Source organism: Chinchilla lanigera, unplaced genomic scaffold (assembly GCF_000276665.1).
Source record: "Chinchilla lanigera isolate Chin_1 unplaced genomic scaffold, ChiLan1.0 scaffold00018, whole genome shotgun sequence".
Lineage (NCBI taxonomy): Eukaryota > Metazoa > Chordata > Mammalia > Rodentia > Chinchillidae > Chinchilla > Chinchilla lanigera.
Genome location: NW_004955419.1, coordinates 5,150,118 through 5,163,991, shown reverse-complemented (window position 1 = coordinate 5,163,991; position 13,874 = coordinate 5,150,118). Strand labels below are relative to the sequence as shown.

General features: G+C 43.9%; 1 protein-coding gene across 1 annotated transcript; it reads left to right on the top strand.

Annotated features, from left to right (window-relative positions):
• The first annotated feature begins 9,882 nt into the window (after positions 1-9,882).
• Positions 9,883-10,866, top strand: LOC102020917 (olfactory receptor 5C1). Its single transcript, XM_013513099.1, has one exon. The coding sequence runs from the start codon at positions 9,883-9,885 to the stop codon at positions 10,864-10,866; it is 984 nt and encodes a 327-aa protein (XP_013368553.1).
• The last annotated feature ends 3,008 nt before the right edge of the window (positions 10,867-13,874 follow it).

The following is a 13,874-nucleotide window of genomic DNA, read 5'->3' as shown; positions in this document are numbered from 1 at the left end:
TGTCCTATCTTGATTTGAAACTTTGTATCATTTTTAGTGTTTTTTCTCATTAAAATAAAAAAGAGATAATAAAAATGAAATGATATAAGCAAAACTCAGTTCTCAGAATGATATTCAAATGAACCAATATTAAAGTGAAAGTGGAAACAACTTTGACCTAGTCATGCTATTACATTGAGCAAAAAAATTTAAGTGTGCATGTGTGTGTCTTCATACCAGAAGAAAACTTAGTGAGACTGTGTCAGCCCATGGTGGAGTCTAAGGGCAAGGCCAAGTGGCTTTGGTTGTGGGGAGTAGATAGTTATGAGGAGGGAAACTACAACCTGGAATCATCGTATTATGTGGTGTTACATCTGACCTGTTATTCATGTCAGCAGTGTGTTCTTCAGTTCCCATCAATGGTATGGATCACATTCTGCTGTGCCCTAAATTTAAGTTAAAGAGCTTGGGATACAATGGAAAAGAAACCCACAATTTCTTTTCTCAGGAAGCTTGTGGAGTCACAATTGACTAAACAAAAAACATGGAGGAGAGTATTTTAGGTGGTAGTAATGGCATGTGCAAAGCCCTGGAGGTGGGAAGGCAAATGGTGTATTTGAAGTCAATGAAAGACCAACAGGGGAGGAGCTCAGAGAACAGTGGAATGAGAAGTGTTGTTATCGAGTGTTGTTGTGACCAGTTGGTTCTTCCCAGGCTCTGAATGTCTTGTTCAAAGAACTGGGCAGAACAACCAATGAAAATGAAAGTTTAGTGTTTATTTAGGCCAGAAGAAGAAGAGGAAGTGGGCTGGGAATACAGCTCAGTGGCACAAGTCCCTGCCAAGAAGAGGAAGAGGAAGGAGGGGGAGGATGATCAGAAGGAGAAGCAGAAGGGGAGGAGGAGGAGAAGGAAGAAGGAGGAGGAGAAGAGAAAAGGAAAAAAAAAGAAAAAGGAAGAGGAAGAAGAGGAGGAGGAGGAAGAAGAGGAAGAGAAGAGGAGGAGGAAGAGGAAGAGAAGAGGAAAAAAGGAAGAGGAGGATGAAGAAGACAAGGAGGAGGAAGTGGAAGAGGAGAAAGAAGAAGAGGAAGAAAATGAAAAAGAAGAGGACAAGAAGGAGAAGAAGGAGGAGGAGGAGATGTGCAGAGGGAGTGCTTGAAGAAGAAAAAGTGCTCTGCAGAGCCAGTTAAAGTAGTACAAGAGGTACACCCTCAGAGTAAGGGTGGACTGGTGAAAAAGATCACAACAGCCATGAGTTTACTGGCCACCATCTTTTATATCCTCTTTCCAACTTCAAACCAAAACTGTCCCATCAAAAACCTGCTTCATCTCATGCTGAAGATTGGTATAAGTTGCAGGGCTGCGCTTGATCTGACGTCAAAAGATTGGTATCAGAGGCAGGGCTTCAAAGCTGCCACTGCTCTGCACTTATGTCTCTGTGGTTAACAAATCTTTGCACTTGACAGGTCACAGCCAATTGCCCCAGCCACTCTGCCAAGCCCTTGTCCCTGCCTCAGTGAGGCTGAACCTTAGAGAAGTAAGTTAGAGTCCAAATAGGAGACCAGTCAGGAGCCTGGTTATAGTCCAGGCTAGAAAGGATGGTGATCTGGTTTGCTTGGGGATGGAGGTGGGATGACAGAGCAGGAGAGAGGATTTGAAAACTACCAGGGTGGTAAATCAGTGAAACTCAGTGACTGACTGTGGTGGATGGGTAGGCAGAACTTTCATTTTGTTGCCTTCATAAGTATTTATTGATTGTCTTTAATAAACCAGAACATATTATAGGAGCCTAATATAGATCAGTGAACAGAGACAATGGCCTTTGCTTTTCTGAATTTTAGATCTTTACTTTTCTGAATTTGTATCCCAGACCTTTATTTTGTTTTATTTTTATTTTGACACAGTGTCTCACTAAGTTGCTCAGGTTGTCCTCAACTATATGACCTTCCTGCCTCGGACTGCCAAGTAGCTGGGATTACAGTTGTGCACCATCATGTCTAGACTCTTCACTGATATATTTATTTAAATGCTTATCAGTGATTTAGTCTTGAAATCCCCAACTATAATTTCAGGTTTGTTTGTTTCCTCTCAATGCTATAATATTTTTTAAATCTACTTTGAAGTGCTTTTCCCACCTGGGAGTGGTTCTCAATCCTAGATGGACATCCTACATTGTTTAAATCCTGACACCTTTTAAAAATCACCAATTTATAGGCCCATCCCCAAGAATTCTGATTTCCTGAGTATTTACTCTGTGCCTGGCCCTGGCTTCAGATTGCTTCCCATCTAGTCATTGTCAGAACAGTGTCAGACAATTATCTGTGTCCTTGTCTGTCTCTGATTTATGCTCTTGAATGTGTATTGTTATGGTTGGAAGGTAGATGTCCCCCAAGAGCCTTACGTACTCAGAGGGTGGGCACTGGGAAGGTGATTGGATTATAGGAACACTCCAGCTGACTTGCTGTTCAGAGGTGGGGCCTGGTTGGAAGTGACCGGGGAGTGACCCGGAAGGGCATATCTCCCTTCCCAACTGCTCCCTTCGCTCTCTGCTTCCTGGTTGCTATGGTATAAACACTTTTCCTCAGCAAACCCTTCCGCCATGTTTCTCTGCCTTGGAGCTAGCCGGCTATGGGCTGAAACCATGAGCAAAAATAAACCCCTCCTCCTTGAAATTGTGGGTATGGGATATTGTGTCCTGGGGAGGAGGAAATTAACTAAGACATTCACCTTTAAGCAACAGAAAAAGTAACGCTGCTGCAGAGGCATGAGGGCTGCGTGCAGATGGTGATATTTCAACTGGTGCTCCAATAGAAAGGAAGAGTTTACCAGGTCAGCTAAAAAGGGGCAGGGCATTGCAGACAGAAGGAACAGTATAATTTATTCAGAAAGCCACAAAAAGAATTGAGTTTGCATAGAAGGGACTCAAACATTCTAAAACATAACAATTATACATATATAATTATTCCCCAAAGAATGAACGGGGAAAATGAGCCAAAGTTACCCCTTTCATTGAGTACTACATTTGTCTTCCCCAAATAGAGCCTGGGGACCCACTCAAGCCAAACGTCTCCAAACTCCCCAGACACCAAAGAGTGAGTAATTACTGCATTCCCCTGCCACAAGCTGCGCAGAGTCTCCAAATGATATGGAGAAAGAGTCTCCATGGGCCCTAGGACAGGAGAGAGGGAAAGAGGAAGCAGAAGGAAAAAAAGAAGAAACCATTTGCTCAGGGCCCAAGAAGATTTTAAATCCCCTTGTTCCTACCTCTGGGGTGGGGCTTGTCCCTGCTACCTACCCCAGCCAGTCTTACCACAAAGGTTAGTCTACAGAAGCAGTCTGCTGGAAGAACTGCCTGCCCCGCTCCACTTCTAGGTATGTCCTTGATACCATAACCACAGTATCACAGGGACAGCAGCTGGGGTCTGGGCCAAGGCATGTTAAGTGTCTTCAAGCTGGGAGGGATAAACTAAGAACTCCAGGTTGTTAAGGAAACAGCAAGCCACACACTGAGAAATGTCAGGAGGCCAGCCTCACCAGACCTAAATGCATTCATAAGCACAGCGGTGCAGGGAGAGAAGAGGATGAGTCAGACATCCAGGACTGTTAGAGAAGAGGAAGGGAATATCGAGGAGGGGACAGGGAAAGGGGTGGGGAGTTCATACTGGTGTGAAAATGATCTAAGTATGTTATGTGTATGTAAAAGTCTGCCAAATGGAACCCATTTATTTATATAGCTAATATGCACAAATCAAAAATTCAAAATGAAGAGTTTACCAACAAGAAGGAAGCTATTGTGAGAACACTCCAGAGGCAGGAACCCTAAAATGTGAAAGCTAGAAACGCTGTCTTTTATCACATCAGCTCTTACTCCTCAACGTGGCACCCAAAACAGCAGCAACAGCAGCATCAGCAGCAGCATTCCCTGAGTTTTTAGGCCCCTGCCAGATGCTGCATTTAATAAGATGCCAGGTGATTCCTATGTATCTTAAATGTTGACAAGTGCTGCTTGGGAGGTCAAATGTGCTGCACATCAGAATTATCTGGAATTTTTTTCAATTAAGGTTTCTTTTTTCATTTTAGAGAGAACAAAAGATAAACATAACAATGAAACCAAGTTTCAAAACAGGTTAGCAGGACAGTTACAAAAGTTCATGCATTGTGTATTGTTGTCTTCCTGGTAGTCATTCAGAGTACAAGATATAGGCATGATATCTTGTCTATGCAATATCAGCACAAAACTTTCGTTATCATGAACTAAGAGAAACTAGCTGGATAACTTTTTTTTTCTGGTTTTTTTCCAGTACCAGGAATCAAACACACGACCTTGCACTTGCCAGGCAGGCACTGTGCCGCTGAGCTAAATCCCCAGCCCCTAGATAACTACCTTAACTATCTTGTGTATACATTTATTTTTTCCTAGTTTCCCTTCTTCCTCTCCCCCATCACAGTTTGTTTTTTCTTTTGAACAGTTTCTTCCCAATTCACAAAACCAATTACAGATTTCTGAGTCTCACTCTAGACTGATTGTTGAGAATTTCTGGGTACTGTGTACAGCAATCTATTTTCTCACAAACTTCCACCAGTAATTCTAATGATACCAGCTCACAGAGTAGAGCAGGAACCACTGGTCTGGTCCAAACTGCTCAATCTACAAATGAGGAGACTGAAGAAAGGCAACTGCAATGGCTAATTTGACTATTAAGAGACCCAATTAGGGTCTCTAGCCAGAGGAAAGATAAGACAATCTGAGTTTAAGCCTCAGGTCTTCCCCTTCATAGCCATGTGTCTTGGGACAAGTCTCTTCCTTTCTTTGGAACTAAGTTCTCTGACCTTCAAGATACAATACCCACAACCAGAAAAAGGGAGAGACTTGAGACAGCTGCAGTGGAAATCAGCAGAGCCAGGTGGGAATCCATGCCATCTACCAGCTGCCGCAGCTAGAGCAGATCCCTCAGGGGTAGCAAGCAAATCCTTAAGTGAAAGGCAGAAGCCAACATATTGATCCAGACTGAGCCAGGCTGTTCTCAATAAATATTATAAGAAAAAATGAAGCACACCGAGGCAAAACCTTTCCTCACACAGCAGATCTCACACAACCTTCCCCTGGATCATGTTTCTCACATTCCTGAAAAGGAAGAATACTCCAAGGTAGGGAACCAAACATCCTGGTTTGCCCACAGTTGAACAGTTTCTTGGGACACAGTTCTCTCAAGTCTAAAACAGATAGTTTTAGATACACTGAGATGATTGGACACCTTTATCTTAAGGGAGAGGGTGAATAGATTAAATGTCCTTTGAAGAATGAATACCTAAAAGCCTTTTAAGCCAGTTCTAGTGAGCAGATCTAGAAAACTACTTTCATCTTTCCAAAAGAATGAAGCTGCCACGTTCCAGGTGCTTGGAAATAACAGGAAAAAGAGTAGAGCTTACAGCTGAAGGGAGATTATGCTTCAGACCTTACCATGATGTTGAACTCGGGGTTCTGCCTACCTTTTCTGCTTACTTTTTTTCTTTTTGTCTTTTTTTTTTTTTGAGACAGGGTCTCACTCTGCAGTTCAGGCTGGCCTTGAGCTCACTTTGTAGCCCAGGCTGGTCTTGCACTCCCAACAGTCCTCCGGCTTCAGCCTCTGAGTCCTGGGATTACAGGCGTGCGCCACCATGCCTGGCTTCTGCTTACTTTTTTGATGAAAAAAAAATGTTGATTCTTTTATTTATAGCTTGCACCAAAGTAAATACAAAATAGCCTGGATATTTAACCAGGAAAATTGAAACTGTGAAAGTCCTAGAAGAAAAACATGGGAAAATATTTTATAATCTTAGAATAAATAGGTTCATACATACATTCACACATAGATAAATACATAGGCAGATATTGGAAGCCTTAAGTCCAGAGACTGAAAGATAAATGTGTATTTAGATGAAAACAAGAAAGTAGGAATGGTTAGAAGAAAATGAGAGTCAATTCTAGGCTGAATGGAGCCAGATGCCTAACAGTCCACAAACCTACCATCTTCTGTTTCCTCTGTAGTACTGATTAGCAGCTAAAAGCAACCCCAGAAGCTGTTCCTCATGGAAATCTGAGTCCTTCTATTTCCAGGGCCAGTCACAAATGGAACTCCACATACCATCCCTAGAATGTCAGGTAGTAAAGCAAGAGAGAGAAGTTAATGGAGAATTCATTATGTTTTGTGTACAGAAATGAATGCACAACACTCGGTAAAAACTACTTAACTGTTGTTTGAGGATCCTTGCACTAAGAAATTCAAAGCAACTTAAAAGTCCTGAAGTCTTATTCTTCACATTTTATAGATGGAGAAACAGAGAAGCACTTGAGTCAGCTCTGCTCCTCGCTTTGTAAAGGTGAGTGCTGTTTGCTTTCCATTTGACAGAATAAATCACACAGGGAGTTGACCATCAACTAGGACATGCAGAACTTCAGCCAGACTGCTGATTTATTCAGAGACACATGCAGTTGGATCCAGCTGGCACTCCACTGTTTTTTCTCCCCTAGAGGCTGGCTTCTGCTAGTGACCCAACCAAGAAGAACCCCAAGCCCCTGTATCCCCAGAGATAGATGGATGAATTAGACATGACCCCCAAACTCAAAATGCTCAGCTGGGTAAGGAGACAAATAGTTTGGTACAGTAAATATAACACAACTGAGTACCATGCTGAACAGTGAAGCTTATTCCTCTTGCCTGAAACAAAATCTCCCATTTCCCCATCTGTCCCCCTCCAATTTCTAGTAAGCTCCAACTTCTAGCCACCGCTTACTCTGTTTCCAAGACATCAGCCTCTTTATAGTCTGCTTAGTGGTTATAGTTACAAATAATTTATTATATCTTTCAAAGTTGCCAAAAATAGATTTTTAATATTCTCACCTCAAAAAAAATAAGTTGGTGAGGTAATGGGTGTGTTAGTTCGCTTGCTTTAATCCTTCTAATATTAGATAGATTAGATGATAGATAGATGATAGATAAATAAATAGATGATAGATAAAAACATCACTTGCTAGCCCATAAATATACACAATTATTATTTATCAATTAGACATAATTTTTAAAAGACTAAGGCTTTGACACAGAGAGCCCAGTGAGTTCCACCATGAAAGACTGAGTGGTTAGATGTTCATGTAGAACTTCCTGGGAAAAGTGGACCCTGAGCTAAGTCTTAAAAGACAGAAAGGACCAACTTGAGGTGTAGCTCAGTGGCAGAGAGCTTACCTAACACACAGGAGCCCCTGGGCTCAATCCCCATCACCCCAAAAATAAATAGGTAAAATAAGAAGTATCATCCCCAGAGATAAGGAGGGAGCAAAGGTGATAAAATCCTCTGAGATGCCCTGGGGTCCTTAAACTGGAACCACTTGTTTGTTTGGAGCAACCAACCAGCAAAACTATTACATGCATTTTTAAATGTATTATTGTTTTGTGCTTTTTCTCATCAGTGTATATTTTTTCTGTGAGCTAGGATTTTATCTCAGTGTGGTTTTAAGCCCTATCCCTATTGATATATATAGATTGACCCCACCCCTCATGAGCCAAATGGTTGGCCATTGTGGATAGTCCAGGAGTGCATGTCTCCTTGTATGCACCTGTGATAGTTTTCAAAAATAAACACCAAGGAGTGGAATTACTGCATGCTATGGGCTGAATGAATGTATGCATCCCCTAAAATTTCAGGTTGAGATTCTGCCCCCCACCCCATGGGACAGTATTCAGAGGTGAGGACTTTGAAAGATTATTAGGTTTAAATAATGTCCTGAGGGCGGAGCTCTCATGATGGGATTAATGCCTTTATAAAAAGAAACCAGAGAGCTTCCTCTCCCTGTGTGTCTCTCCCTCTCCCCCTTCCCCCCACTCATCTTCCTCCTTTCCTCCCTCCCCCTCCCCCTCCCCCTCTCTCTGTCTCCCTCTCTCTTTCTCCCCACCACGTGAGAACACAGCAAAAAGGATACCAACTCAGGCAAACTAAGGCACTGTGAAAGACAGTTACAGAAAATGTTCCAACTTCTATTTCTACAAGTACGACCTCATCAATATGTAGCATCTTCAAAATATTTAATACAAGCTGTTCGTTGTAGGAAGACCTTCAGCATCCTCACCGGACACAGGTAGATCTCAAATATCTGAACTCCCCTTATAGCAAGGGAAAAGAGTCTCCACTCCGCTCCAGCCCTGTTGCTGCATAGCCACTGCCTATCAGAACCCTCCAAAAGAGATAAGGCGGACAAAGAGACTTGTTCAAAATCACACAACATGAAGTAGTGGAACCTGGGCTCAAAACCACGCCTGTATGTTGCTAATATCCACACCCTTTTCACTGTTTCATACTTTCAACTAACATCTGTTTAGGACAGATTGTATACCAGACTCTAAAGGTACAAAAAGGAATTCCAGGCTCATTGTTATCATACAGTAGTAATACTTAATAAATATCTGTTGACTGGATATTGAATCAAGGAGCTCAAAGCCCAAAAGAGACAGACTTGCCAAAAATATTTGCAGCAGATGGGGTGGGAATGTAGCTCAGTGGTAGAGCACTCGCCTAGCATGTGCGGCTGTGGTTCAAACCTCAGCATATAGTGGCAGAAGGTATGGCTCCTTGGTAGAGTGCAGGTTTAGCATAGGTGAGTCTGGATTTAATCCCCAGCAACGTATATGTGCTACAGAATGGTGATGTGCTAAGACAAATGTGTCTCCGGTGCTGCTTCAGTACAGTGAGGCACAGACAAGGGAGAAATTTAGTTTCTTTGGGGTAGATCAGGGAAGGCTACACACTGTAGATAGTTTTTGTCCAATATAAAAAGAAGAACCATTGTGTGCTGATAAATTGTATTCTGTCTGAGGGGTTAGCAGGATGAAAACAACAGAACAATAATATTTTTCAACAAATTGTAAATTATAAGAAAAAGAATTGATTTGTGTGCAACCATTTAATCATTCCTTTTTTCATTTTTGCTATGAAATGTTCTGAAAAAAATAAATCCCAAAGTGAGCTATACCGGTAGTGCACATGTTCGGAAAATTGAAAAATAATAAAACTAGAGAACAACAGGGGAAAAAAGTAATATGTTCAAGTTAAAGAAAAAAACACAAGTACAAAGGCACAAGGGTATGAAGCAACACTGTACTTTTGTGGAATTACACTACTTCTGTTTGCCTTAAAGTGGCTTCCTTCCAGGATCGAGCCAAAGCATCCAGCTCACTTCAGTTCAATTTAGTGAATCTTCATTAAATGCCCATTCAGTGGCAGGCCCTGTGAGAAACACTTCATGTGCATTGTCTCACTAAATCCTTGCAACTCCCCCACCCAATGTACAATTGAGAAAATTAAGGTTCAAAGAAGTCACAAATCAGCCCAGGAATATGTTCACATGCTTTGTGCTTTCTGCACGTCACTGTCTCCCCAGCATACCAGGCCACTCCTTTCCCAGATCTTATTCCAGTGGAAAGACATCTTCCCTGCAAACTGCAAGGCCAGTAATTAGCTGCCCGCTGAATCAGGAGACCGTTGCTCCTCATTGCATTGTCTCTTTTCTTCCCTGGGAAGTTGAAGAGGGGAATGTATATAGAGTCATAAACCATTCAGCACCTATTATCAACCCATTGTCACTCATTCCTTTAACAAATATTTATTCAGCACCTGCTATGTGCCAATATTCTCGGTACTGTGGAAAACCAAGTAAGACAGACAAGATTCCTCTCTGTGAAGATGAAATCAAGTGACATCTCAACATTAGAAATAGAGATTATGTTACCTGTCCAAAGTCACACAGCAATTTTGTCACAGTTAGCACTGAAACCCAAGTCTGCTTGACTCCCAGGTCCCCATGATTTCTCCTCCCTCCTCCTTGATAGTCATGGCCTTCCTCTTATCTCCCTCTTGCTTTGCCTTTCCAGCAGGATGAACCCAGAGAACTTCACTTGGGTCCGGGTTGCCCCTGCTGAGTTCGTGCTCCTGGGCATCACAAACCGCTGGGACCTGCGTGTGACCCTCTTCTTGGTCTTCCTGCCCGTCTACCTAGTAAGCCTGCTGGGAAACATGGGCATGGTGCTGCTGATCCATGTGGATGCCCGGCTCCACACGCCTATGTACTTCTTCCTGGCCAGCCTCTCCCTGCTGGATGCCTGCTATTCCTCAGCCATCGGCCCCAAGATGCTGGTGGGCTTGCTGCAGCCCCGTTCCACCATCTCTTACACGGCCTGTGCCCTCCAGATGTTTGTCTTTGCGGGCCTGGCTGATGCAGAGTGTTGCCTGTTGGCAGCGATGGCCTATGACCGCTATGTGGCCATTGGAAACCCTCTTCTCTACACAACAGTCATGTCCAGGGGTCTGTGTCTGGCCTTGCTGGGAGCATCAGGCCTGGGAGGGGCAGTGAGTGCCTTTGTGCACACAACTTTCACCTTCCGCCTGAGCTTCTGCCACTCATGGGAGGTCAACAGCTTCTTCTGTGACATCCCACCGCTGCTGGCCATCTCATGCAATGACACCAGTCTCAATGAGCTCCTCCTCTTCGCCATCTGTGGCTTCATCCAGACAGCCACAGTGTCAGTTATTGCTGTCTCTTACGGTTTCATCGCAGGAGCTGTGATCCGCATGCACTCTGCTGAGGGCCGTTGGCGCGCGGTCTCTACGTGTGGCTCCCACCTCACAGCTGTGGCCATGCTATACGGAACACTCATCTTCATGTACCTGCGTCCCAGCTCCAGCTATGCCCTGGACACTGACAAGATGGCATCTGTGTTCTATACCCTGGTCATTCCAGCTCTCAACCCTCTCATCTACAGCCTGCGCAACCAGGAGGTCAAGGATGCACTTTGGCGGACCTGGAGACGATTCTGCCGTCCAGGGCAAGGCACTGGGGGTTGGGCCCAGGAGGCTGGGTAGATTTAACTCTGCAAAGATGAGGATGCTCTCTTCCATCACTGTGGACCAAGATAGAGGTTTCTCTGGCCTGGATGTCTCTTGTTGTATAAGGGACCACAAAGGGAAGAAACGAAAGCAAGCGGAAGGTGAGAACCTAGAGGAATTCCAGGGCTAGACCAAAAGCCAAGACAAGAACCAGATAATGTTGTCATGGAGCTGTCTCTGATTCCTTAGTCCAGACATAAAATTTCCTAGATGTTACTGAGTAAGGTAACAGGTCTATTCACCACCTGTGCTTATAAGAGACTAATGCCCAGAAATGCCAAATGAGAGCCATGTAGTAGGCTCCTAGTGTTCCTAGATTCCTGCCCTTTTAAGTTTCTCCATGTACAGTGAGTATGCTCTTCACTCTCCTTGATCACAGGACAGCATCTTCAGAAACCAGTCTGGTAGGAGCTGGACTGACTCTGACAAGGCAAATGTCTCGCCCCTGTATCTTCTATACTCCTGCCTCAGGAAAGCGGCGCACAGCACCAGAACACACCTAAGCTCATTCCTAAAATCCCAGAGGCTGGGTTTGGATTGGGCCAGAATTAGAGTGCTCCAGGCATGCGACGGAGATGAGGAAAGGGTCTGAACTATGATTATGGTTAGAGTAGGGTAAGGATTAACATTCGGGTTACAGCAAAGAGTGGGGAATGGTGGGGTAGGGGTGTCAGTAGAATTATGAAGCAATTGGGTAATTTAAGATTTAATCAAAATTATGTAAATAATATGATTTGGATTGATTTTTTATTAGTAGTAGATTTGAGGTAAATTTTGGAGTCAGTCTGGATAAACTTGAGACTTAGAAATATTTTAGAGTTAATGTTAGAATTGGGCTAATTAAGATTGGTATTCTGGTTTTGTTTGCATTGCTAGATTAACTCTGACTTAGGGTTGAGTTCATATTAGATGTAAATTATGCTGATATGTGGTGAAAGGCTGTGATGATTTTAAGTTATGGTCTAGCTGTTATAGTTAGGCTGGGTTTGGCTCTAGATAAGTTAGGCACAAGAAGATTTGAGGTATCAAATTGATATGCTTGGAGTTACTTTAAGACAGGGTTATAGGTAATGATTAATGTTTCTTAAAATCTAAGAGCAGGGGCTGGGGATTTAGCTCAGCGGCAAAAGCGCCTGCCTGGCAAGCGCAAGGTCGTGAGTTCGGTTCCCAGTACTGGAGAAAAACCAAAAAAAAAAAAAAAAATCTAAGAGCAAGGGCTAGTTACTAGTGGACTTAGTTAAATCTCATTTGGAGTTATGAGCATGCTCAAGTTACTATATGGCTGGGTAGGGTTAATATCATGAGTGTTTTGGGTTAAGATTGCAACATTCAGAGGAAAGGTTGGGGTTAGAAAAGGCAGTGCCATAACCCTGACCTCTTGAGCAACAATAACTGCAGTGCTCCAAGACTTGTTTGGGTCACAGGGGGCTCAAGTGCCCTTGGAACCTGCATTCACCCAGAGTTCACAGTTTCTATAGATTTCGTTTGTCTTCTCCATTCAGTTCCACATGGGCAAGGTCCAGGGCACTATGCCTGCTTAGGAATGCTCTCTGCACAGGGACAGGACAGGAGTGCACTCTGGGAGTTGTGGGACAGGAGTTTTCAAAGAGTTGAGAACAGCTGCCAACACCAACTGTCAGCTCCTGTCTGATCTCCCTCTCAGTTCCTTTTTTATGGCTGAGGAGATGATGTAGGTGATGAGGTGTGGGACTCAAACAATGCTTCATTGTGACCATCAAAAGGCTCCCCATGGCACCTCTTCCTTGGGTCCCAGCTAGGGACTAACCTCACCCTTTATACTTCTATTCAAGGAGAAATCAGAACCAGAACCAGGACCCTCCCTTTTCATGACTATAGCTTTCTTGGAGATCCCAGGCTAATGGAAATTTGGAGAACGTGGATAACACAGCTTCTCAAATCTCACAGAATTTCATAGATTTCCCAAAAGAATGGCAGGCTTATCTCTGTTTTTCTCAGAACCATCCCAGTGTTAAACTCAAAGTCCCATATCCAAAGATCACACTCAGTCCTGGACAGAACACAATGGCGGGTCACCCTATTCCTGATGAAGTCGCATCTAAACCCTAGAAATCAGCTACAGGAAAGAGGAAGTTGCAGGCTGTTATGCTGAGCCTGTTTAATAAGGAAACAGACATGAGAGAAGGGTGAAGAATTGGAAGGCAGTAACAGAGCCCATTCTGGAGAACAAAGGAAGAGCCTAAAGCAAGATACCCAGTAGAGCTCATCCAATTCAATAAAGTCTTTCCCTTTCCTTCCACACCACTTACTGAGACAGGTGTGAGGATAGCAGCAGGTTTGGGGTGGGCAAGGCTGAGGAACTTGTTAGGAGCATTGCTCCATCAAATGAGCTGAGCCCAGCAACATGGGTGGACACCGAAGAGAAGGGCATTTTGCTGAGGCAGGAACAAGTGTACACAAAGACATGCAGATAAAATAAGCCCAGGCATGCATGCATAAGATTCTAAGGACAATAATTTAACTGGCTTGAAAAGAGTGTGTTGGGAAAGAAGTTTCTGAAATAAATGCCCATTGGTCAGATCTTCCTGAGTTGGTTCTTTCCCTGCATTCTCCTTGCTATAATACTTTCCTTTTTGGCACAGGGAGCCACAGGCGGGGAGCGCCGGTCTTCTGACCGGCTGGCTCCCTGCCTCGTAAGTGCCCGGAAGGAGGGCCTCCAGTGCACAGGGAGCCATGGGTGGGCAGCACCGGTCTTTGGGCTGGCTCACTCTCTGCTTTGTAGGCACCAGGAAGGAGGGCCCCTGGCACAGGTGGAGCCAAGTGGTGGCAAGCGCTGTTACATGCTGGCCCTCAGGCCAGCTGCCACCGCTCAATTGAAAATAACCATGACACAGAAAAACAATGACACAATTGGCCCACCATGCACCGGCTGCAGATGCCCACCCATGGACGTGTGTGAATCATTCAAACATGGAGAAACCCTTGGGAATACATGCCATGCAATG